The 27,612-nt window shown below is 43.0% G+C and overlaps 2 protein-coding genes across 2 annotated transcripts in view; one reads left to right on the forward strand and one right to left on the reverse strand.

The window, feature by feature from the left end:
• Positions 1-132: 132 nt before the first annotated feature.
• On the reverse strand, positions 133-27,553 carry Dctn4 (dynactin subunit 4). Its single transcript, XM_052155809.1, has 13 exons — positions 27,369-27,553; positions 24,456-24,526; positions 20,922-21,100; positions 17,741-17,784; positions 15,445-15,552; positions 13,805-13,878; positions 13,293-13,405; positions 12,947-13,056; positions 9,622-9,695; positions 7,838-7,892; positions 5,950-6,057; positions 3,868-3,965; positions 133-2,691 (listed from the first exon to the last, which is right to left on the reverse strand). The coding sequence occupies exons 1-13, from the start codon at positions 27,501-27,503 to the stop codon at positions 2,478-2,480; spliced, it is 1,383 nt and encodes a 460-aa protein (XP_052011769.1). The 5' UTR covers positions 27,504-27,553; the 3' UTR covers positions 133-2,477.
• Smim3 (small integral membrane protein 3) overlaps positions 27,488-27,612 on the forward strand; it is a 55,343-nt gene continuing 55,218 nt past the window's right edge. The window contains exon 1 of the transcript XR_007973077.1: positions 27,488-27,601. The gene's annotated coding sequence lies outside the window, so the exon portion shown is untranslated. The remainder of the gene's footprint in view (positions 27,602-27,612) is intronic.

Genomic DNA, 27,612 nt, shown 5'->3' on the forward strand with positions numbered 1-27,612 from the left:
CTCTTCCCCCACATAAAAATAATAAAGGAAAAATGGAAGAGCATATATCATTAATCTCACCTATCACTTGACCCTTAGACCCTGAGATGTGTAGCTCTAACCAGTATTTGTGAAATCAAACAGAAGACACACTTGAGCTTTCTCTGCTTTATTTCACTACATGAAGCAATAAGGCGAAACAGTAACCTGTTATTCCTAAGTCAAGGAGTGCCTCTCACTCCCCAGGGACCAAGAAGGATGCTCATTACAAAGATGCAAGGGCATTTAGTGCAGTGTGCCTGTAACACATTTTTGGAACAAAAGAAAACTTTGTTTGAGTGTGAATCAACTCACAAACCCAATATGACTTAGCCTTAAACGTCCAAAATTGTAGTTTGAAGTGCTAAGGACGCCTGACTCTTGTGTCTTGGTGCACACTGACTAGTAATTAGAACCCTGCACCTGATCTAATACAAAAAGGGTGACAGTCACAATTCCTAATTCACCGTCTGCAAGTGTTGAACCTTTTCTAAGAACACAAACAAGACCAGCTTGCACTAAACTTACCTTGAAATAGCCAATAGCTGGTATTTGTAAGTTAACTTGCCTTCTTGAAAAAAACAAAACAAAACAAAACAAAACAAAACAAAACAAACCTACAAGTGTTTGTCCCCAGGAGTGAAGAGCCAATGTTTTCCTAGGGAATAAGTATCAGTGTGACTACATAAAGGCAAATAGACAACTGTGCCAGTCTTCACAATATGTGGACAATTGAGGCTATCTGCACTTTGGTGCCCCCCTCCCCCAGAAGATACTGAATAGTGGTTTCATAGTAGGCATTAACTTGAGGCCTTGTGGAGCTACAAAAAATATCATTTTTCTATAGTTTGAAACTTGTAATTACCCAACTTTCAGCTCCAGCTTCTAAGAAACAAACAGTTACTGTTTTCATAGTGTTAGAGATCAGTGTTTTCTTCTTATATTCTAGTACATATATTACTTTGTGGGGATATTGTTTCATAAAATTGGCTTGATCTTAAGATCTTTAAAGAACAAAGTGTCTTTCAATAGCTTCCTAAGTGGTTTCTCTTAAGTGGAACTAACAAAGATTATTTTCTTTCTGTAGTCCAGACTATACATTCCTTAATACAAAACAAAACCCCCAGACACTTAAAATGAAAACCAAGGCAGGGTTTGTAAACAGGAACTTTTTCTTCCAAGGTCTATTGGCCATGTACTAGGAGTACTTTAAGGAAAAATGCAGCTGGTCTACTCTGTCAACTCTGATTTTAGAAAACATCACAGAAATTAAGGTTTGCAGCTCAATGTTAATATTTGAGGAAAACAGCAAGTCTGGAGTTAGGCTGGCATCCTGGCTACTTGCTGAGCTTCTATGGCTTACAATCAAAATGGTCTCACTAAATACAGCACAAGAAGTCTTATATTCATGAAGGGAAAGGTTCTTTTTCTTTGTGTCCAGTTTTGAATTTAAGGGACTGACAGTTAACTTGTCCTTCAACTCACCAGAAAGAACATTAGATTGGATCATGCTAAAAGTCTCGTTTAAAATGTTTTCTGCATCGCAGAAGTGATGCAGCAGAGAGTCCACACAAATGCCCCTGCTCTTCCTAAAAGCCCCAACGGTAGAGCAATTCCTTGCTTTACAGAACAGGCAGCGAGCTGGACATGGTGGCAAGCATCTTTAATCCTAGCAGGTGGAGTTGCAGGCCAGCGAGAGTCACAGGAGCGAGCCTGTCTGAAAAACAAACAGAAACAGACAGAGAAGGGCAGACAGTGAGATACAGGCTGTCTCCCTGCGGCAGCGCTAGCCCCTGGGTACTGTGGTAATATTAAAACAAGTGGAATTTTTTGACATGTAATTGCTTGCCACTCAAATTCTTAAAAGTCCCATATACTAGTGAGGAAAATGACAAGCAAGTGACAGGTATACCGTGTTCCTTTGGAAGAAACAAAGTGCCTTAGGCAAGTGACAGGTTGCCCTGTCATTACAAAGTTAAAGACACAGTCCTACTGCTCTGTCAAATGGAAATCAATGGCAGAGTGAGAGGCAAGGCTATGAAGGGTTAGGATTACAGAGTCATCCTTAGTGGAATGCAGAAAGCCGTCGGAACACCAAGACCAATGCATGGCACGAAGACAAGGTCTGCTCTGGCTTTCCATCCTAAGGTTTTCTGATACGCTGAGACAGGTACATAGCACGTTTCTTAGGGAGTAAATCTAACGCCCCTCTGAGGAACAGCCGCTCCTTTGCTGGGATGGAGCTATGTGGTTATTCAACGAGCAGGGCTCAGAGAGAGACAGGCTCACTGGTGCCAACAGCAGTTACCCTGTGCTCCCAACCCTGGCCTGTCCTCCGCCACAGGATTCAGTAGTGATGGGTACATCTTTATAAACACGTCTGGTGCAGCAGCAGCCTCCGCACTGTTGGAGTCGTGGTGACACGGCTGTGGGTGGGATCCGCCCACCAGGCAGCTGTTTTAAGGAAGAAGAGGGCCGAAGCTCAGTTCCACATGCTGAGTGAGCCAGATGACCTCTGCGCCCTGGTCGCTTTCTTCCACTGGGCGGATCGGGGCAGCCAGGTTTTTAAAATCATGTTTCATCTTGAAGCACACGGTCACTTCCCCTTCCTCACGCTGTGGGGTGACTTTGATGAAGATGCCTACTTTGTTGGCTTTTCTGAAAGCTACAATGCTATGGAAAGAGAAGCACAGTATTAGGCAGGCGAGAAGTCAGTTGAATGACAGTCTCCCAGTCATTTCAGGGCACAGTGGGAACCTCTGCTGTGAGCCATCAGCTGACCAGCAGGGAGGAGCTTCCTCAGAAAAAAACAGAGCTGTCTACACCTGCTGTTCTGCTCTGTTTTCTTCCTTTTCTTTCTTTTTCTTTTTCTTTGTTTTTTTGAGACAGGGTTTCTCTGTGAAACAACTGACTGTCCTGGAATTTGCTGTATAGACCAGGCCTGCCTCAAACTCACAAAGATCCACCTGTGTTTTGTTTTCTTTTAAAAGTTTTTATTTATTTAATGTGTATGGGTGTTTTGCCTACATGTAAGTCTATGCACCACCATGCCCAGTGCCTGCAGAGGCCAGAAGAGGGCATTCAATTCCCTGGAACTGGAGTTACATACAGATGGTTATGGGCTACATCTGGGTGCTGGCAACTGAACCTGGGTCCTCTGGAAGAGCAGAGGAAATTAACTGTTGAGCTATCATCTAGCCATTTACAGTTCATGATTTCATAAGTAGAAAGAGAAGAAAATTTTCTTTAAAACCCAGACAAGTAGCCAGGCGGTGGTGACGCATGCCTTTAATCCCAGCACTTGGGAGGCAGAGGCAGGTGAATTTCTGAGTTCGAGGCCAGCCTGGTCTACAGAGTGAGTTCCAGGACAGCCAGGGCTACACAGGGAAACCCTGTCTTGAAAAAACAAAAAACAAACAAACAAACAAAAAACCACCCAGGCAAGAAAAATACACGAGTGAACCTTTTGAAAGTCAGAGGGTGACATCTCACCCAGCCATGTCTTTATTGCTCAGTCCCAGCATGTGGTGCTATTCTGAGGGCCATGGAGCTAGTAGGCAGTGGGGCCTAGCTGAAGGAGGCAGTCCACATAAAGGCACTCTAAAGGTTACCTGCCCAGTTCTGTTTTCAGCTTTCCCTGCACTGTGTGATGCTTGCAGCCTTGTGCATTCACTGTCAAAGACACAGGCGAAGCTCCTCCTCCCTTCAAGCTGCGACTGCCACCATCAACAAAACCCCCTCTGAATGGGAGCTACAGAACCTGTCCTTCTTTCAGTTGTTCCTGCCAGATCTCTGATCAGGCTCCTGCGTCAGCTGGCCGTGGCCTGAGGACACAGGAAGATCACTTACTCAGGGTCATCTTGGAAGTCCTGAGGCTCTGCCAGCTCATCATACTCGGCTGCTGCATCCTTGCCCGCTAAGATGAGCTCTTTGGGAGGCACTACCACCTAAGAGCAAAAGAGAAGCCTGCTTCAGAGGAGCTGGATTGTGGCAGCGCCATCTAGACAGAGGAGAGCATCTGACACACTACACGCCTTACAGAGTCCTGAGCACTGCTGAGGAGCTTGGGCAGGAAACACAGAGGAAATGACAGGGAAAAGACAACGACCCCCTTCACAGGGGAGCAGCGACTCCACAGAACACTGTGAGTGATCGGTCCTGTAGGGCTGAGTATGGTGGGAAGACCTACCCTAACTGTGGTGGCACTACCCTAAGGACTGAGCACCACCATTCACCTCTCTGTTACAAGGCTTGAAGATAAACTGTCTCCAACAGACTTGAGCCCTGGCATCATGACTTTCCTGCAGGGGTGGACCGCACCATCTGACCGCCAGGCAAAATAAGCTTCCTTAGGTTGCCTTGTCAGTACTTGGTTGTTGCCAGTGTGGGTTATTTTGCTGTAGCAACAAGAGAAGTAACTAGCATGGCTTACTGAAGGGATTCAGCCAGGTCAAGGCTGCAGTGATGCATCTTTTTTCCCTTTTTCCTATTTTAATGTTACTTCTGAACATATGTCCTTTGCTGTATTATTTTAAAAATAATTCCTGGTATATTTGGTATATTTATCCGTTTCCAACTCTGTAGACACAAGGCCTTTCTGACACTGATCACTGGGTGTATTTGTTTAAGTTCGTGGAACACAGTTTAAATCCGTCTGTTGCAACTGCTCCATACCATGTTATCGCAGAGTCCAACAGAGATCACCAGCAATATTCTTAAGAACAGCTGCAGGGCAGCGGTGGTGCTAGGAGAGGTAGGGATGGGGTGACAGGACAGGGTAGGACAGGAGCACATTAAGGCCTTGATCAAAGCTGCATCCACATTCCAGACCTTTATGGTTCTAGCTCATCTAGACCAACTTATTAAAGCTATGTAAAAAGAAATAGATGTAAGGACATGTGTTACCTTTTTCTGGAGGTGATGCTAGTGAGTGAAATTAAAAGGCAAAAGAAAAGAAGGTGGGCTCTCCTAGGAAATTCTGTTGTGCTACTCTCTCAACAATAACTGTGGAGTCGCTTGCTCTGACTATCACACTGAGTTACGAGTCGACACTACATACAGTTCTCTAAGATTCCCATCAACTTGACTAGTGGATGGTTCAGTGGATCGAAGTGCTTGCCGTCATGCCCAGCAATCTGAGGTAGTTCCTCTGGACTACATGGAGAGTAATGACTCTACCTTCCACGTGTGCAGTGTGCACATTTACAAATAAACATATATATGTAAAATTAAAAATGACACCAAACTCTAAGTGGCAAAATATAAAACAAAGATGCCTTTCATTCATGAATTTATTCAAAATCATCTTAATATTTAGCCACTGCTATTTGTACTTTATGTAAGTAGAGTGGTAAATAGCGGGAATGTGGAAGAGATGTCAGCTCCTAACTAAAAGGAGATGACATCTCATGAGTCGTCAGGGATGAGTATTAAACTGAGCGGACAGGGTGTGTACATTAGGGAGTGAGGGCAGGAAGGGATGCCCAGGTAGCGACGAGGGAGCAAGCGGCACAGGCAGCCCCACCCCCACCGTGCAGCGTCACCATGGCAGCATCTGGAAAATGCCAAACGTGAGGACCTGGAGGGAGGTCACAGCTAAGAACAGAAAGCAGCTCGCTAAGGGCTTCATCCTGAGGTCAGAGAGTTGTGAGGCCGAGAAACTAATAGAAGAACGGCCTGGTGACAACACACAGGACGGGGTGATGTGTACTAAAGAGAGGAAGGTCAGACAGGTCTCTGTCTGATAGCCAGTGAGAACAACGAGGTTTGACAGGCAATGGCTGAGTGTTTGAGGACACGATAAAATTAGAATACAGAATCAAGATACTACAGATCACATGTAGAAATGAGAGATACCATAGATTCTTTTAGGCTATGTCCAGGGAAGCCACTGCAGGTGATGTCAGGGTCTGTGGAGACAAATGCCCTTACCTTAGCAGTGCTGTTGATATTATCGGGGTCCCCCTCCTCACACTCCAACAGAGTCACATGGGTAAGGTTCTCCACTGGATTTGTAAGCGTCAAGAGGACCTGGCTCTCCTGTAGAACAAGAAGAGTGTCTTTCAGGAGTCATACCCGGACTAAGGACGGCTTTCTTAGGTGGACCTTAATGTTTCACAAAACACACATAATGTTTTATAAAAATCACCCCGTTTTCCCAGAGCAACAGCACTTCCTGCTCCTCCATAGAGTGTTAGCTCATTCTTCGGTTTGTGTTAGTAATGTACCCACTGAGGTGGCTATCTCACTAAAGAAGCTGGGTAGATTCTAGTTACTAGACCTGGACACTTTGAGAAAGGTTTATTATCTAAATGATTGTTTTAAAGTTTGCAGTTCCTATCCCACATTGATTGTTGCTTAGGGAATGAAGAAAACAAGACAAAAGACTCTAAATAAAATATCATAGCCATAGCTAGTCACATGTATTACTAAGAGCAGGGGGAAATGACACATTAAGACTATAAAACCTTTTTAAGATTTCTAAAATATGATCATGTAGCCCATTTGCTACTCTGGAGATTAGTAAAATAAAGGGATGCTATAAATTGTTTCATGGGCAGCATGAAGATAAAGAGCCAGAGGGCCTGCAGCAGAACAGTCATTCATAGGTGCACAGAAGAGGGCCTGTGGACAAAGGGCTCTGGTACAGAAGAACCTAACTGACTCCTGGTAGTGAGGCATACATATCTGAATCCAAAGAAAAGCTCCCAATGGCAACGAGAGAAAGCTGCCTATCATCATCTTTCTTTCCCCCAGTTTTTGAACTTCACAGAACATGCAACCTGCTTCTTACACATCCAACATGCTGTTGGCAAGCCTCCATTTCTTGATCATTCAAACTGCCCTTGCCCTGCACCCTTCTTACAGCACCCCACTCCACACACACACGCTATCCACACACAAGCATGCACAGGCCACTACACACTACACACACACACACACACACACACACACACACACACACACACACACACATACAAGCATGCACAGGCCACTACACACACACACACACACACACACACACACACACACAAAAGCATGCACAGGCCACTACACACACATGGCTATCCACACACAAGCATACACAAGCCACTCTACACACACGCTATCCACATACAAGCATGCACAGGCCACTCCACACACACGGCTATCCACATACAGCATGCACAGGCCACTCCACACACACAGCTATTCACATACAAGCATGCACAGGCCACTCCACACACACGCTATCCACACACAAGTATGCACAGGCCACTCCACACACACGCTATCCACACACAAGCATGCACAGGCCACTCCACACACGCTATCCACACACAAGCATGCACTGGCCACTCCACACACACGCTATCCACATAAAAGCATGCACAGGCCACTCCACACACATGGCTATCCACACACAAGCATGCACAGGCCACTCCACACACACGGCTATCCACACACAAGCATGCACAGGCCACTCCACACACACGGCTATCCACATACAAGCATGCACAGGCCACTCCACACACACGCTATCCACATACAAGCATGCACAGGCCACTCCACACACACGGCTATCCACACACAAGCATGCACAGGCCACTCCACACACACGGCTATCCACATACAAGCATGCAGAGGCCACTCCACACACACAGCTATCCACATACAAGCATGCACAGGCCACTCTCAAAAATGCACAGGCCACTCTGCACACACCGCTATCCACATACAAGCATGCACAGGCCACTACACACACACACAGCTATCCACACACAAGCATGCACAGGCCACTGACTTATCAAGTCTGGGGGTCAGTAAGTATGGTACTAACCTTCATGTAGCGAAGGTTGGGGATTGACATGATTCTCACTTCTGGAATATAATTGCTACAGATAAATACAAACATGTATTACTGTTCACTGGAGTCTCTTAAAATGATTATTTACCTTAAAAACCCACATACATAAATTAATGCTACAAAAATATTAACTACATCGAGAGAAAAACAAAGAGCTATCACCACAGTAAGGAGGAGATACAGAAAATCAAACTAACAATTAGTTGTGTCTGAAATTTTTAGGAGTCCAGCCTGTCTGCATACAGAGCTGGGTTAGGGCTTATAGTTTTGTGTATCACATGATTTTCTTATACATTTATTTTGGGGGACTCACTTCATTCACTTAACAAGATAGCTGGTTACAAGATCCCATCTCAATAGCTTGCCTTCTATATGGCTGTAAACAAATACATTCCTACCATGTACAGTGCCTCTTGTGTGCCAGGCAATATTCTAAGTATTGTACAAGCATTCACCATAGCTCACTCAAACTCTGTGAGACAGGCATGACTATCATTACAAAAAAGGAGATGGTGGGTTTGGGCACCGAGGTCCAAATCCAGGCATTCTACAGTATTCTTACTCTTGATTTCAAACTTTTAGGCTGCTTGAATGTTTGTCTGAACTCACAACTGCCCAGGTTCAAATGCTTGTTTGGTATTTATAGACTGTTATGCTGCTTTGTTTAAAAAAAAGTGATTTGAATGAGGGTTAGGGTTAGGGTGCCCCCTATAGGCTCATGTATGTAAATGCTTGGTCTCAAGTTGGTAGAATTATTTAGGAAGGTTTAGGAGGTATGTCTTTGTTGGAGGAGGTGTGTCACATGGGAGGGGGCAAGAGTTCAGGCTTGAAAAGCTTGCTCCCTCTCCCTGTCTGAGGTGTGCATTATCATATCCATTTTTAAATTTAAAAAAAAATTTTTTTTTCAGACAGGGTTTCACAATGTAACTCTGGTTAGCCTGACACTTGTTATGTATGTAGATCAGGGGACCTCAAACTCAGTGATCCACAAACCTCTGCTTCCTGTGTGCTGAGATTAAGAGCATGCATTGCCATGCCCATCTACATTAAAGCAAAGAAGAAACTAAAACCACTATTAATATGTGTATTTGTGTGTGCATGTATGGAGATCAGAGAATAACTTAGGGAGTAGGTTCTCTTTCCACATTTATATAGGTTCCAGGGACTAGACTCGGGTGTCAGGTTGTTCCGGAAGAGCTTTACCCACTGAGCCATCTAGTTGGCTGGCTCTCAATGTGCTCCTTAGTAGTCTTTTCTTTAATGCACAGCATTGACAATCCCTGGTGAGCTAACACTAATTTAATCACCTTTATCCATTCATCGAGATGTTATCACAACCAAGAAGTAAAATAAATGTTGTTTCAGAGTATGCTTAAATTTGCTATGCTTTAGATTTAATTAAAAAAAGTCTTAACTTAGATATTTTAAGTTTGCAATAATGACTGGTCACTTTCATATTACCAGAGTCACTGGTACTGTCACTGGTACTGTCACTGACACAAACATATTCCTGCTTCTGTCTTCTTGGAAGCTAGGATTCCAAGATGTGCCGTAATTTCGAGCCACAGTCTTGATTCTATGCTTACAGGTATACTTGAGACTTCATGCTATTCAAGTAAATGTAAAACCAGAATAGGAATAGAAAGAAAGGACCATCTCTATGTGATTTTTCTTTTCCTCTTTAGATTTTTTAAAAAAAAGATAATCCCCATTGAAACACACCCATAAAACCTCAATCAACATCCTAAAATACTTACACAGCAACCAACTGGATTTTGAATTTGATGGATGTTGGATTAAATTCTGGCTTGCTCAAGTTGTGCTCACATTTCTGGAAAGAAAAGTGCATGTTAGAGGGAAACAAGGACACACCTGCAGAACCACAGAGCCAGGATAAGCAGACAGAATAGAGTTCCTAGAATTTTATATTCTGTTCTATCTAAAGTCTATAATTGTAGAACAGAATTTATGCTACTGATAACCAAAACTTATACAATAAATTTGAACCATCTCTAATATTAAAGCACGTAGTGTTTACAAACTGTGAATAATGCACACACTTAGACAAGCGTCACACTGGCTTCATGACATCACTGGACTCAGCTGTTAATGCTCTCACCTAATAGGTACTTAAAATGGGGCCCAAGGAGAAGCAACCTATATAACTTTGGAGATCTGTATGAATGGAAGCAAGGAATTAAAACTAATGACTTACATAACGTCATTAAAATATTTTTAAATAATACCAAGCAGCATCTAGTATACAGAGTACATTACAGTGTGTTTGTTTCTCTCTGCAGAGTCAATTTAGGGAGATATATATCTTGTTCTGTTTTCACAATACAAAGGGGAAATCTATACATTCCTTTGCCCTTTCTTATATTCATCTTGGAATTCCATTCCAGGACATACAGCAACTTCAACTTCAATGTTTCACTGTAATGATTTCTGTAACTAATCAGTCAACTGAGACCTTCTGAGTATTTCCACAGCAATGAGTACTGGATGTAAGTCACTTTCCAATGTAGATGTGTCAGTAAGACCATTTCCTAATGGGACCAATGGGAAGGCCATTTACCACTCTCTGACAGATATTCCCAAGCTACTTATCTCTGCTATCTGAGGACAATGGTGTCCTAAAGTTGTTCTTAATGCACATTTTTGAGATTGCCTTGGAAGTTGAAGATCTTACTAGCTAAAGAATTTTCCAAGCCACCTTCCCTGGTTATTCTTATATTGGGCTACCTTGTGTGTGTTTGGCTGTGGACAGACAGTGGTAGAACTGTAGGCATGTGCCCTGCTTTCTTTGCTAATCATACACCTTATGAACAATTCTTAAGTCTCCTGTCCTTTCTACTTGATTACAGATCTTCTGTTTTACTATTGACTGTGATGAAAGACCCAATGTTATCTTTGTTTGCCTTGTTTGTGAAATAATCTCTTATTCAGAAATTATATATGAATAATTCTAAGTTTTCTCTTTCCATTTGCCTTTTAAGTTTTCAATTTTCCCATAAAATTTACTTAGCTAAAAATTGTTTTTGAGGTAAGGTCTCCTGAACCTGAGCTGTCCTGAGTCTGCTATGTGGCTGAGGATGGCCCTGAGTGTGTGACTGTTCTCTGCTTCCTGAGTACCGGAATTACAGGCATGTAGCCTACACCCAATTTTATGGGGTGCTGGAGACTGAACTCATGCATAGTAGGCAAGTGCAGCACCATCTGAGCCACATGCCTAACTGTCCTAGTGAATTTTAAGTCTATTCTTTCCCCAATGTTCTAGAGTGCCATACTTAAAAACATCAGCTTTTTTTTTTTTTTTTTTTTTTTTTTTGGAGACATAGTTTCCCAGTACAGCTCTGGCTACCCCACTAGCTCTATAGACCAACTAGAGCTACTGGCTGACCACTAGACTCAGAAATCTGCATGCCTCAGCCTCCCGAGTGCTGGGATTAAAGGCATATACCACCACAGGTGAGACCCTGTCTTGAAAAACAAGGCAGGCAAGCACGCACGCACGCACGCACTGTCTGTAGAACCTGCACTGCCCCGTCCTCTTTCCTGGTGAGTGGACTCAGGCCCTTGTGCACGCTGTGCAAGCACTCTGACACTGAGTCCCATCCCCAGCTCCTGGCATCTTGAGACAGGCCACTGCTATATAGGTCGGGCTGGCCTTGAAGTGAACATCCTCCTGCCTCCGATTCCTAAGAGCTGTGATTACAGGCATATGCTACCATGTCCAGTTCTTCAGCACTTTTACTCTCTGGATTCTTGTATTTGTGTTGTTTCTAAGTGAGTTGTAGCATTTGTTCAATTTATTTAGTTAGACAATCTATGTCTTTTACTTGTGTAATTAATCAGTGTGAATGGGGGGTACTTCTTTCCTTCTATCATGTGGGTTCCAGGGATCAAAGTACCATCATGCATGATGGCACGTGCCTTCACAGCTGGAATGACATCTGAGTCTAATAAGAAGCTCCTGCTAGGGCTGGCAAGATGGCCCAATGGTTTAAGAGCACTGGCTTTTCTTCCAGAGACCACAGTACAATTCCCAGCACCCACATGGCAGTTCACTACTGTTTGCTACCTGGCTCCAAGTGAGTTGATAGCCTCAGACAGACAGACATATATGCAGACAAAATACCAATGCACACAGAACAAAAACAAATTAATATCATTAAGATAAAAAAATAGCATCTGCTCTGTGGTCATTCTACATTCTTAGATTTTTTTTGTGATAAATATTGAATATTATGCCATTCATCCATATGTTTTAGGATTTATCTCCAAAAACATGAAAATAAATATTATCTCTAAAAAGAGACAATTCTTTGATAACATAAAAAATCCTAGTTTAAACTTCTCAGATTGTACACTTCTTCCTTGTTTGCTTCTCTCCTCCTTTCCTTCCTCTTTTGTAAGGATCTAGGCTAGGCGGTCTGATCAGGAGCTGCATGAAGTGCACATGCTATGCTGGCAGACAGACATTTACATCTCTTCAATCAGAGATGCATCACTTAGTAACATTCAACACTAGTCACATGCAGTTATTTAAATTAATGAGTTAGTATCTTGGCTAATTTCACATTTCAAGAACTTGGCAGTCGTGTGTGACCAGTGAGTACCACTCTGCATCTGCCAGGCAAGGTAGAGTGCATTACCACAGAATGCCCACAGCACCACAGGATGGAATCCAAAAGACATTTTTTCCCTTCATTCTGTTTGTTTTTACAATTTACTTGCAAAACTCTATTGTTTGTTCTGTAAATTCCTAGAGATTAAACTGTGCATTACTTTTTTTCTTGCTTCTTCTTAGTTTATTAGTGTTCTGCTTGGATTAGCCTAACATGCCTTGCATTCTTTTGTGGGCTTACATTTTGAGGGTGCACATCACCTTCAGATACCCTAGTCTCCATATCTGTAAAGTAGAAACAACCGCAGCGGCCTCCAGAGTCATGAGGATTGAAACCTATGTCCATTTTACCTGTGTTCTCTGAGCTTTCTGTATTTCCTACAATGGCCAGATATAATCATGTCTATCTGCTTCTCTTCTGTACACAGGCAACTCTGCAGGGGAGTATTTACCCGACAGCGCAGGGACCGTTTGATCAGAAGGTGCTTGTGTCGAGGATAAAGCTGGGAAGCAGAGACTGGCTGTAGGTCAGGCTGTAAGAGGCGCTGCTGAAGGGTGGTCACTAACAAGAAAGCAGAGACCAGGCTTAGTTCAGTCATTTTCAAAATCAGACTTGTATGTGGGCAAAGAGGTGCGCTCATAAAGCAATATGCCAATATGATGTAGTTTTTAAAATGAGTCCATGTGTTTATTTGCAACAGGTTTCCTTTCACTATTAAGAATCCCAAGTGCTGAGCAGGGAACCCCAGAACAGGCAGCTGGAGAACAGAGCAGGGACAGAAGGACATATGAAATTACCCTCTGTTAGGTTCACTGGCCGTGTGTAGTAGTCTTCAGGCAGAGGCTCCACTTCAGCAACAGCCTGAGCTGGCTCAATCTTTACCTCTTTCTGGTCTTCTCCTTCTCTAAGGCTAAAAAATGAGAGGTGGTAACTTCCCAAGAGCTCACTGGATTATTCCCAAAGTCCTTATCAATGACTGAAGTATTAGGTACTCCTTTAATGTAGAGGATCCATTTATTTTACTTTTTGAGACAGGGTTTCTCTATGTAGCCCTGGCTGTCCTGGAACTCACTCTGTAGACCAGGGTGGCCTTGAACTCAGGAGATCTGCCTGCCTCTGCCTCTCAGAGTGCTGGGATTACAGTCGTGCGCCACCACCACCCGGCTCATATAGAATATCTTAAAGCTTGGGTCTTTCCTAAGTCTAAGAATCTTTTTCCATTTGGTAGCTTAAAAAAACAAAACAACGTATTTTTTTAAACATTCCTTATGTTATCTGCTCTTCTCAGTTGTTTGATGTCCAAACTTACGAAAGTCCAGCAAGTGTACTAATGGATGCACCAGCTCGTGGTCGCTGAAGCCTGGTCCCAAGACTGTACTTGTCCTAAACAAAGTTCAGAAACTCGCATTAGAAAGGCCAGTGTACACATCCTGCTACTGAAAGCAACAACTAGGAGAGCACAGCATGAGAAGCTCGAGGGAAAAAGCAACGACTAAAACAAAACCAAAACTAATAAAGCCAAACAGCTCTTCCAAATCTACTGTTTTGTAACCCACATTGTTATTCTATCCCTAGAATAAGCACCAGAGACTACAACTACAGTAAAACAGTCAAAGTGGAACACACCTCACTTTTAACACTAGCCTAAGTACATCCAAGCTATGGTTCAGACAAGAACTACATGAAGTCTCTAAGACACATAATGACTGTCTGCTAACTTCATCAGGGCTAGCAAGAATCATAAAGAGAACTTACCACTACATGAATAGTGTGTTGCTGTAGAGCCCCCAAATAGCAGCAGGTTGCAACAGAGATAAAAAAAAAAATGAAGCATAAGAAAAAAGCAAATGCGTCCAGCCAGCGGGTCTGTGGGAGCTGGGGGGAGAGCACTGCGCCCCAAGCCCTGTCCTCATGTGTAGGTGCGGATGCTCATCGGGCTGCTGGACCATTTGGGAACATTCACCTTTTTCTTTTGTGTGCTTTACAAATATTTATGTTCAATTAAACTCAAATTTAAGTATTTCACCGTACGGCTTAGTGGCTTAACCATTTGTCCAGTAGATAAAGTCACCTTTCAGGATCTCATTTCGAGTGTACAATGGGGGAATACTATCATCCTCACAGGACTGTTGTGATTAAATAAGATGATGTATATTGTGTGTTTAGCACAGTGCTTAACATGTCACTGACATTCAATACACGTTACTGATTCATGTCAATATGTCAGGCTCAAGCAAGTATAAAGAAAACAAACTGTTCTGTGAGAATAAATGAGACTTAGGGAACAACAAGAAAACCCCAAAGTCCCAACCGTTGCTTCTGTCTAGTAGTTATAAACTAGCAGAAAAAGGCATCCACAATAATTTCTACCAACAACTGCACTTGCGCACAGCACCACTTATTTAACCACACACACTCTGTGCAGGGCCTGGGGTACAGCCCATGATGGGTGCTTCCCCCAGCAGTGCCAGCGCTACCACAACAAATACTGTGCATGTGTCAGCGTTTTCCATCTCGAAAAGAGTAGGAAGGGAGGGTGTCAAAATAAAAACAAACGGAAGACTAGACCTGGGAAACCCAGTGCCAAAGGCACATTACAAGGGAAGGCGAAATAAACTTTACTGCTCAACCACCTTCCTTACAATCTTTCTGTAATAAGCAAAAGCAGTAAGCAGTTTGCATAGCCTAAAAAATTAAGCAGTAAATTTTGGGAGGAATAAAATGAAATGGAGCAATAGAGGAAGAAAGATAGATGCTCTTATGAAAACACAAGGAATTTAACAGAATTAACGACACACCAAAGCACAGCTGCGGGCTTACACATCTGTACTGGAGGAATCATTTTTGATATTAAGTACTTCTGCCTAGGGCACAGGCCATTTTCTGAAATGGCCACCGTTCTGATGCCTTATAAGACTTACAACATGTCTTTCTGTGCCAAATTCTCACCGAAAAAGCCAAAGGCATATAATTTCTTCGCCGTGCCAGCTTCTTGCGATCTCGTTCAACCTTTTCCTTCTGAGCAAGCTGCTGGTAATATTCAATCAACTTGTTCATCTGCAAGACATCGAAGACTAACGAGGTCAATCAACTGCACTGACGAGAAATAAAACAAAACAGATAAAGAAACAGGAAAATTAGGAAGTGGTCAAGTGTGTTCTTTTTGGTAAAGAGAATTTTTTTTCTCATTAGTGTTTTCAGAATTAAAATGAACTCTTCACGCCCAGCCACAGGATGCCTGGGCTACAGGAGTCAGGATGCTGTCAGGCTGTGCTCTGCACCTCACTACTCTTCCCTCAGGGATGTGCCATTCTCTTAGCTCCCTCTATCTATCGCTTTCAAACACTGTCTAACCATGTAGCCCTGACTGGTCCCAAATGCAGAGGTCCACCTGCCTCTGTCACGATTTGATTAATTTTCTTCATCATAAAGCTGTGTTAATTATAATCATTTAAACGTACAACATAAAGAATAATTTGTAATTCTGCTGCAAGCTCTGTGCTGAAGACAGGCTTTCCTTCCACTGGGTCCCGATTCTTACCAGTTATGTCCCGACACACTCGGGAACACAGTGTACGACACACTTTAAAACACCCGTGTAGACAGGTACTTTTCATTCTAAGTATAAAGGACTTCCTAGACACCATCTGGTCTATCTTTCTATCCATTATTAACACGTCTACCTGTTCTTTTCAAAGAGAAGGTATTTATTTTAGGTGTACGGGTGTTTTGACTACTTGTCCGTGTACCACAAATGTATAGTACCTGTTGTGGCCAGAAGAGGGTGGTGGATATTTTTTGTCAACTTGGCAAAAGCTAGAGTTATCCTGGAAGAGAACAACTGAGGAATTGATCAGATTGACTGCAGGTAACACTGTAGAACATTTTCTTGACTAATGATTGGTGTGGGAAGGCCCACCCAACTGTGGGGAGTGCCACCCCTGAGCAGGTGGTCCTTGGGTACATAAGAATGCAGTGAGAAAGCCACAGAACAAGCCAGAAAGCAGCATTGCTGCATGGTCTGCTTTAGTTCCTGCCTTGACTTCCATCAGTGATAGAGTGTGACCTGAGTTTAAAATGAAATAAACCCTTTCCTCCTCAAGTTGCTTTTGGATATGGCCTTTATTACAGCAAGAGACACGGAACTAAAACGCCCCGGAACTGAAGCTGCTATGTAGGTGTAGGTACTAGGATATGAACCCAGGTCCTCTGGAGAGCAGCCAGTGCTATCAACCACACAGCCATTTCTCCAGCCCATGCATTAGTGTGATCCTGTCATCTTGCTTTTAAACATTTAAAGGTTTCTCAAACGTCTTGGTCTACAAGGTCAACTCTCAACCCCTTCTGCATTAGCTGATATTACACTCTACTTAGACACTTCCTCTCCTCACTTTCCTCCACCCACAGGCTATTCCCGTTTGAATTCTTTCCTACCTGTGTTTAGCATCTCCAGACAGCAGCATCATGCTCACATATTGACTTCAATAGCTGAAATTCCCATGAAGTGTTGACAAAGCACAATTTCTCCTTCACATTATTTGCAATAGGTACTTTTCTACTTTACCTGGTGATGTTTTCTCTCTTACCTATCAGACAAGCTAAAAATTCTACCCTCCCCCAGTCTGTCTTTCTCTCTGTCTGTCTCTCACACACACACATGTACGACTACTTGTTCATACATGCATGCTTTTATGTGGCAGCAAAGAATTCGAGAAACCTTACTACCCTATAATACCCACTGACACATGTGAGAAAACCATCTCTCTGCCCTCTCATCCTGGATACTTTCAGTATTGGCTCAGTGTTCAGTTTGTCAGTACAATGCACATGCTGACAGCAGCTCAACAGCTTTTCACTGTCCAAGTGCAAGCACATACTGCAAGTACATGGATGCTCCACTCTGCTTCTAGAGACAGCCACACCAGTCTAGGGCACCCTCAAAATTAGCAGTGTCTTTAGGGCTGAAAGGTCCAATGCTCGTATTTCCAGAATATTTGATAACAAATGAAACCTTTAGTCATTGCTGGTTGTATGAAGAAAACAACAAAAGCCACTTCATTCCTTTTTGAAATACATCCGGAACACAGAACTAAAACCACAGTGTTCTCCATGAATTTATGTAACAGAAGAATTGCCACTGACTTAGTGCCTCTCTGTGAGTAACTGAACCCTGGCAGCTCTCAGCACAGGCCACACCCACCACCTCTCCTGCTTCATCCTCCAAGGCCTAAGTCCACGTACTTACCCGTTGCGTGTGAGGATTTTCTGGTTCTTGCCAACCACCACTAGCTACAAAACAAAGATTAAATAGTAATTTTACCTTTTTATTTTCATAAACTGTTGCCATAAAGTAAAAACATAAAAGCACAGAATTTCCAAGAAAGAACACCAGAAACCTTATGGACTGGCATGTTAAGAAGAACTCCCCACAAACCCCTTTCTTTCCAGCACTAGGGACTGAACCTAGAAGGCTTAGCCCACCATTGAGCAAGGTTATACAACTCAGGTAGTCAAGTTTAAGCAGCAAGAGCTTTTACCACTGAGTATCTCATCAATCTTATTTCTAAATGTTTAAGACACAATCCTGTTAAGTTGCCAGAGCTGGCCTTACTGTGTCCCAGGCAAGCGTAGATTTTGTAATCCTCCTGCCTCAGTTCCTAAGTAGCTAGGATTATAGGCCTAGGCCACAAGCCCAGCCTAACCTTATTTCTTTAAACACGGAGAGGGTGTTAATTATCATCACCAGCACAGCATCAGATGCCCAGGTCTGCTCCAGGCACCTGAACTACAGCATGCTTTTCTGTTCTCATAGTACACTCTGAGGGCGACTACTCTAACTGCCCCATTTTGTAGAGGAAAATCCAAAGCTCAGAACTGCTTACAGGTCTAAAGTTACATAGATAGTAAGTGGCAGAGTCAGGAATCCAACTCAGGAAGTAGGCAGACTCTAGAAATCCCTCTCTTAACTGTAGAATGATACAAACTCTAAATAAGCAGTGCTGTAGCAATTGAATTTGCACATACAGAACAAACCCCCCAAACCCAAAACCCATACAAACCTCAAAACCCTTGAGCATGAGAAAAAGTATAGAACTCTAAATAAGCAGTGCTGTAGCAATTGAATCTGCACATACAGAACAAACCCCCCAAACCCAAAACCCATACAAACCTCAAAACCCTTGAGCATGAGAAAAAGTATAGAACTTACCTGACAAATAGACGGGAACCTAAAACTAGCACTTCTACAAGCATACAAGTAGACCTTGGCAAAAGTGGGTTAGGCTAAAATCTCTTTGATAGGAAATAAAGTACAAAGTATAAACACACACACACACACACACACACACACACACACACACACACACACGACACTAAGTGGGCAAAAGGAACCAGATATGGTAGTGTAGTATATATCTATAATTTCAGTACTTAAGAGGTGGGGGCAAGAAGTTTCTAAAAAAAGTGTTCATCTTAACTAGTACTTTTAGCACTTTGCTAAAGATGCTATATGTGTGACAGATAATAAAGAAAATACAAACTAGTCAGGTGTGGTGACTCATGCCTATAATTCTGAAACACTGGAGGCTGAACACAAAAATCACCATTACTTTAAAAAAAATTTTTTTTTTAAATGAAGTCTAATGGCCAGGCGGTGGTGGCACACGCCTGTAATCCCAGCACTTGGGAGGCAGAGGCAGGCGGATTTCTGAGTTCGAGGCCAGCCTGGTCTACAGAGTGAGTTCCAGGACAGCCAGGACTACACAGAGAAACCCTGACTCAAAAAACCAAAAAAAAAAAAAAAAAAAAAAAAAAAAGTAAATGAAGTCTAATAAGGTAAAACAAAACTAACACATCAGAAGTGGACAAAACAAATAAACAGAAGGAAAACAGCCCAAGAAAAGATTCAACAGAGATGCATTCATCTGCACACCCAAGAATCCCATTAAAACACTGAGTTGGAATCCATATTATAATATGCACATGGCCTGGTGCATATCCAAGAGTCACCATTTCTTTAGACCAGTTTGGTACAGAATGAAATGGTCACAAAACCAAAACAAAATACAAACTAAAAGAGCAATAGCTCAGTAGCTGAGAACACTGTTGCTCTTGTAGAGGACCTTGGCTCAATTCCCAGCACCCATGTAGAGGCTTACACCCGTCTATAACTCCAGTTCCGCAGCAGCCTCTTAGCCTCCATGGGCAGGCACTGCACCCATGTGACGCATGTAGGCCAACTACCTGTCTGGATAACAACTAACCCCTCTGGATAGCTAAAGAGATGGCTCAGCAGTAAGAGCGTCCAGGATTGATTTCCAGCACCAACTCCAATTTCAGAAGATACAAAACTTCTTCAGAGTGAGACCTGGCTCAAAGGTTGGCAAGATGGCTCAGCAATTCAAAGCACGTGCCAATAAGCCTAAAGACCTGAGTTAGAGTCCCAGAACCCACATGGTGGGGAGTAACAACTTTTAAGAGTTGTCCTCTGGCCTCCAAACAGGCATGCATGCGTGAGCGCGCACACACACACAAAAAGTAAAAAGAAATTAATTTATTATGGGAGATGGCAATATATGAGAATTAACCTGTCTAGCTAACATGATATAAATCAGATTTAAAAAATATCTGTAGAAGAGATAGTTTTCACTTTTATTTTCATAATCTGTGGTTAAGATGAACACTTTGTTGTTTTCCCCATTAATTTATCCGTTCATTTTACACCTTGATCCTGGCCCCACCTCCTTCCAGCACCCCCTTACATAGCCCTTCCCCCACATACTCTCCCCATCTCCGATAAAGGGGAGGCCCCCTTTTAAGATGAGTGCTGGGGTTATAGGTGTAAGCTACTATAGCTGGGTCATGCAGTGCTGGGAGCTGAACCCAGGGCTTCAGAGATGCTAGGCCAGCATTCTGCCACCTGAGCTACATACAGCTCTAGTCCAAGAAATATATATATATTAAATAAATGGTATTAAGTTTTATTCTAGAAAAGTAATAGCTTCATAAAGGCTACTTTACCAATTCTAAGAAAATTAAATGTATTACTCTATCTGAGATGAAAAGCTATTAATGTGGGGTTGGAGAGATGGCTCAGTAGTTAGCACTGGCTACTCTTCAAGAGGACCCAGGTTCAATTCCTAGCACCCACACACAAGGCACCTCACAGCTGTCTGCAACTTCAAAGGATCCGACAAACATGTAGGCAAACATCAATTCACATGAAATAAAAATAAATCACTAAAAAGGTAAAAACAAAACCAACCAAAACAACAGCAACATCATCATCATCATCAAACTTTGTTATATAAATGTGAAGACATGGAAGACTTAATGACAAGTGTTCTGAACTTAGGTTCTCCTTCGGGCCCAGCAGATTACAGAGCTGAATCACAGCACTGACAGAAGTAATAATACACCTCACTCACCTACAGATTTGTCTGCCATGCCCACATCTCTAGATGTCCATCGACAAAATCCACAGGCCAAGTAGTAGGCTTTCTTCATGGTGGTTTTGGCTGGGTCATCTGGAAGCTGTGTGGAGATGCTTGTGGCTCGGGTAGAAAGGGTGTGCATGCATCCGGGACAGTCAAAGCAGTTGGCACATCTGTGGAGTGACAAACACAACCGTTAATTCAGCCGGTACTTATCAAGCACCTACTATGTGCTAGACATGTGTACTGGCTGGTTTTGTGTGTCAACTTGACACAGACTGGAGTTATCACAGAGAAAGGAGCTTCAGTTGGGGAAGTGCCTCCATGAGATCCAGCTGTGGGGCATTTTCTCAATTAGTGATCAAGGGGGAAGGGCCCCTTGTGGGTGGTACCATCCCTGGGCTGGTATTCTTGGGTTCTATAAGAGAGCAGGCTGAGCAAGCCAGGGGAAGCAACGAAAAGTAAGGAACATCCCTCCATGGCCTCTGCATCAGCTCCTGCTTCCTGACCTGCTTGAGTTCCAGTCCTGACTTCCTTTTGTGATGAACAGAAATGCAGAACTGTAAGCTGAATAAACCCTTTCCTTCCCCAACTTTCTTCTTGGTCATGATGTTTGTGTAGGAATAGAAACCCTGACTAAGACAACATGGGTTTAGTTCAGGATCTCTTAAACTTTTGTCTACTTTGAGCACTTTCACCGGAGAAATTTTTTTTTTATTTGGTTTTTTTCGAGACAGGGTTTCTCTGTGTAGCTCTGGCTGTCCTGGAACTCACTCTGTAGACCAGGCTGGCCTCGAACTCTACAGGCGTGCACCACCACTGCCCGGTTCCAACCCTATTTAATAATTAAAATAATAATAATGCTTAAGTCAGCGACTCAAGTCAACTTATAAAATCGACCATTCTTACCCAATACAATCGAAAAAGCTATGACTTGATACATGTTGAGGAATGATGGTGGAAAAATGTTGTCTTTGCAACGATTAAGCGAATACATTTGTATGCTGGCAAAGAACTGCATGTGCTGAAGCGGCTACAGCTGTGAGCACCACTCGTCCGCACTCTGAGCGCATGTGTCAGGCAGCACTCCGGGCGGTACTGGAACGCCAAATGCACAGGAAATGCCCCGAGCCAAGGCCACGAGAGGCCATGCAGGACAATGTGCACACCCCTCCAGAAACACCTCAGTTATCATGTTTAACTCTGAATTAGATTCTGTTTCAGAAACCTTTCACTACTGTCAGCTTTTAAAAGTCCTCACATCTAGTCACATGAACCTATACATGGTCACATTTCACAGTTGGGGAAACTATGGTCCAAATGTTAAGAATTCAAAGAGTCAGGGGCTGGAGAGATGGCTCAGAGGTTAAGAACACTGACTGCTCTTCCAGAGGTCCTGAGTTCAATTCCCAGCATCCACAGGGTGGCTCAAAGCCATCTGTAATGGGATCCGATGCCCTCTTCTGGTATGTCTGAAAACAGCTACAGTGTATTCATAAAAATGAAGTAAAGAATTCAAAGAGTCTCAAGGGAAAAAAAATTTTTTTTCTGGGTAATTTTACCAAATTTAACATTTCAGAAGTACTATATATTCACTTAAGAACAAAACAATTACCACCAAAGTATGTGACACATTAGAGCCCAACTCCATCACCTCTACAGAGAAAAATCAGTTTCTAGGTGTTTACCACTCCAGGTTTTTTTTTTATGCCTATAGAAATCACAAAAGTTTTTTTTGTTTTTTGTTTTTAAAAGAAAAAGACAAATGTCACAGTTTATGCTAGAGAGGATTTAAAGCATTGTATGACAGAAAACAGAGAGCCAACAACATAAGCAACTGTGAAACTGGATTTGGAAAATTACTATTTGACTGCTGTGCCAGAGAGCTGAAACAGACACCGCCCGTCTGGGGCGTGGGTTAAAGTGGTACGCTGCAGGGCTTTCTGCTTTCTTCTGAGACGCACTCAGATAACATTTCCCCCAGGAGCTCTGGACCCTGGTGCTTTTTGCTGTTGTTTGTTTGAAACAAAGTCTATATAGTTCAGACTGGTCTTGAACTTGAGATCCTTCAGCCACTGGCTCTAAGTGACCAGATTTGCCCTGGTGCTTTCCGGATTCCCACAACCTGAGAATATCAAGATTTCACCTGAAGTCTTATAAAATGCCTATTATCTGTTGCAATGTTATCTGTAAAATATTGTACAGTGTCTATTGTCTTCAAATAAGGGAAGTAATACCATTCACCTTACAGAGTCACAAGAAAATTGTGATAAATTAATGTATAGAAAGCATACAATGCACCGTCTGATTCTCAGGAGTAACTTCTTAGATCAGGAAAGACAAATAATAGTGGCTCATATCCACAAATGTACAGGAATATGGCTGGCAACCAGAATTTTCACACCAGACTAAGCCTGGCACCAGCAGTAGCAAGGGAAACACTTAGCAGCCAAGTCATGGTTCTTAATGTCCTCCACTGAAAAGAAGCACAATCCTTTGAGAAACGACAAATTCTAGTTAGAGGCAGAAGAATATATAAGCTAAACTTAAACTACCGTAAAGTTCTGTTTCTTACAGTACTGTACTGGTAAGAAAATGCTCAAATGCCTGGAACAAGACAGGACTCCCTTTACCAGCGATAGAGGTGAGGCTAGAGGGATTTGGGAGAAAAGTACACCAGCTCCTGTGGTTCTTGGATAGACCAGTCAAGGGGGGGAAACCAATAAGATAAAGCACGATCACCCCTAATGTATAAAATAAATATTCATGAGTAACGACTAAATAGAGAAAAGGGCAGACTATGGAAGAAAGTCCTAAACAATGAATGCAGATAAACTCTGCGGTGTCTAACTCCCACTCTCCCCCATTCCCCTGCCTACTTAAAATCATCACACAATACTGAAAGGTCCTCTGTGAATACTGCCCCAGCATCCCTCAGTACTTTCAAAGTCATCAAGACCAGAGAAAGTCTAAGAACCAGACCCAATCACAAGAAGCCCACGACAATGTGACTAATACAATCCTGTTCCTTAACAAAAGCAGTGAGGACTGCACTAATTTTAAAATAATTCTTAATCTAGAAGGCTTCTGAAATAGACATTATATTAAAAAAATCAGATCAAATTTATCTTAGGCAATGATGATCAAACATGAAAAAAGGATTGTTTGATCCTGTGTATTTCCTTATCCGATTTAAAAACAACTGAGGTGTAACCCCAGCACTTACTTAGGCTTGGGGAAACCAGAATTTGAGGTCAGTCTGCTTCATGGAATAAGACCCTGTTTTGGCCCTAATATCCTCAAAATCACCCCAGTGTAGGGGAATGCTAGGGATGGAAGGCGGGAGTGAGTGGATGGGTGGGGGAGCACCCTCATAGAGGCAGGGAGAGGGGGATGGGATGGGGGGTTTCTGGGGGGGAGACCAGGAAAAGGGAAAACATTGAAACATAAAGAAAATATCCAATAAAAAAAAATCCTCAAAACCAACAACAAAAAGAAAACAGAAAAACTCATCCCGTTCTTTCTTACCTGTTCTTTTTTAATTTGGCTTCAGCTGATGGCATATTTTCTAAGCAGCTGGGACAATAATGTGAGTCCACCTATGAGGAAATAAGAAATGAAGGAAACTCAGTATTAAAATATGCTATACCTCACCAAAAGGTACGACCTCACTGATATGGGGAGGTGTGTGTGTGTGTGTGTGTGTGTGGGGGGGGGGGGGGTGTGTGTGGGGGGGGGGGTGTGGTGTGTGTGTGTAGACATTAACACCTGTACTGTTTACAATGTAGCAATTACCTGCCTGTTTTTTTTTTGTTTTTTTTTTTTTAAGTCCCATTTTTTTCCTGTCTGGTATTTTCTGTTCCCTATCATCAAGGTTTATGTGTGAGCTGTGTCAAGACTTGACTATCTGATACTTCAAAGCTTCCAAATGAATCGATTGAAACTACAAAGGTAACAACAGTCTCCCATCTAGTTTGGCTTAAGTTGCATTAGGCGGGAAGATGGTTTGTGATGAAGGGCACTTGCTGCTCCTATAGACGACTGGGGTTAGAGTCCTAGCACCCACATGGTGGCTCACTGTGTGCTCTCTTCTGACCTCTATGGGCAGCAGGCATGCACACGGGGCAGGAATGTGCATACAGGCAAAATATTCATACACTACATCTCAAAAGGTAGCCCTTAAAGACATTAAGTTTTCTTATTAGTTATGTATTTACTAAGAATTATTAAAGTTTCCATAGATATAGCCAGCCAATTAGAGGTCTGATTCTTAATTTGTGTATGTGTGGCATGCATGCACAGACACATATGGACTGTCTGAGAAAAATCTCTGGTGCTGTAACCACAAGCACCGTCCCCTGCCTCCCTTTTTAAAAGACAGGTCTGTCACTGGCCTAGAACTTACCAAGTAGATTAGGCTGGATGGCCTGCAGTAGGATTATAGGCCTAGTTTGTAAGTATGTGTATTCTAGGATTCTGGGGATTGAACTCATGTCTTCATATCTCTAAGTATTTTACTGATTGTGCTAACACCTCAACCCTCAAATGAGAGGTTTTTATTTGCTTATTTTACATTTATTTTGCGCATACGTGATGGGGAGGTGGCCTGCAGGTGCCACAGCTCATGTGTGGATGTTGAGGATAACTAACTCACAGGCCGTGGTTCTCTGCCTTCATCATCGAGGTCCTTGCACCTAACTCAGACTGGCAGGCTTGGCAGCAAGAGCCTGTACCTGCTGAACCAGCTATTTAGATTCCAATTTAGAGATTAAAAAAAAAACAAAACAAAACAAACTGAACAACACAAGTATCTTATTTACTGTATTTAACCCAAAACAGCCTTACATATTAGATCCACATTTAAAAAAATAATTTAAAGAAAGTGTTTTAAGTAATGAGTAGATTTTATTTGATAATTACAGAATTCTTGCTATCACTAAAAGCACTAATGCAAAAATCCCAGAAAAAAAAAAATCACATGACACAAATAATCTAAGCATGTATAAATAGGACTGGATTTCTTACATTCATTGGTTTAGCCATCCTTAATATTTTGGAAAGTATCCCCAATAAAATAAGTATCATGTGTAAAATGGTTATCACTGCAGGGCATGTTCTCACATGCATTTTCTCCACACACCCCAGGGATCTTATGGTTCTGATCCTGGTCTTCCTTCCCATCTCTAAATGACTCTGTAATCTACAACAAACATTCTGTGTTTGCTTCCTAACCTGTACTTTTGGGGCTGGGGCGTAGCCCAGAGAGTCGAGCCAGAATATCTCACTGTAGTCTAGACGGTCCTATCAATTACTGTGCAGTCCATGCTTGCCTTGAACTTAAAATACTTCTCTTGCCTGAGCCTCCCGAAGGTTAGGATTATAGGCCCGAATCACCACAATACAGCTCTTATCCTTTCTTGCAACAACATGCACCGTCAACAGATGGACGTGGTCGTGTACATTTCCACTTGGGAGGTGAAGGAAAGAGAATCGGGAGTTAAAGGCCAGCATTGGCTACATAGTAAGCTTGAGGCTAGCCTGAGCTACATGAGATCTTGCCTCAACGACCCCCACCCTATCCAAATCCTTCACCAAGCCTCCCAAACCCAAGCCTCCATCTTCATTAGCTGGAAAGATTATGTAAAGATCCTGTCACACAGTTGAATACAGAATAAACACAGCTATTGCTAGTATGAGCTTTCAAGAGACTGAGATTCCCAACAAACCAAAGGTTTTATACTATACTCATTTTTAATCCCAGCAGCATAGAAGACAGACAACTCCTATGAAAAGCTGCAGAGGTTTGGGACTGTATTGGGTGCCTTTTTAATCTTTAAGTTGAACAGCTCCATTCCAACAACCGTCTGGGTCTGTGACTAGAACTCTGAGCCTTTTACCACAGACTGCTCTACGCATTTGCCACTCAAGTCAACCTATCACAGTCTTCTTGCTTCGGTCCTTAGCCTGGCTCGGGAAACTGGGCAAGTTGTTTAGACAGGGTCCTGGTTCGGGTAAAAGGAGGGTCAGACCTTTTTCCCAAAAGGGAAGGCCACGACCAAGAATGGCTGCCCATTCCTTCCTCTAATGGTAAGAAGACAGTTTCTTCTGCCTTTCGGTGACTTGAGCTAGACACTTCCGACCTATCTCAGCCCTCCACTAGCAAGCCCCACAGGAGACCGCAGGGTCCAGGGTAAATCGTCCAGCTACAGGCAGCTCTAGAACAAGAGGATCTGCTCAGCCCCACCCGGGGCCGCCTCCTTTTCCATGACTATTCACAAGCAAATGAAATCGCAAACCCAGCTGAATGACGGGGCACTTGTCCAGTCAGCAAGCTAGAAACACGATTTCCCCGCCTCTCCCGGCGGAACTTCCTGCCAGCCGCAGTGACTGGGATGAGCACCCCCACCCCGGCGCGCAGTCCCCGCGGGACGGCCCAGTTACCTCGTGCGACACACATTCCAGCGATCGAAGCTCACTGCAGTAGCGGCAGAAGTAGAGCTGTGAGAGCGGGGCCCGAACCTTCTTTTCTCCTTGGACGAGATAGAGAACCCGCTCCGACTGCAGCAGGGACGCCATCTTGGTGAGGGAGGAGCCAACGCCCGGCGCACCCGTCACGTGACACAGCCCGGCGTTTCCCTCCCCACGTCCCCTACGTCTTCTACGTTGACGATGACGTAAGCTAAGC

The sequence above is a fragment of the Apodemus sylvaticus genome, chromosome 13, assembly GCF_947179515.1.
Source record: "Apodemus sylvaticus chromosome 13, mApoSyl1.1, whole genome shotgun sequence".
In the NCBI taxonomy this organism is placed as follows: Eukaryota; Metazoa; Chordata; class Mammalia; order Rodentia; family Muridae; genus Apodemus; species Apodemus sylvaticus.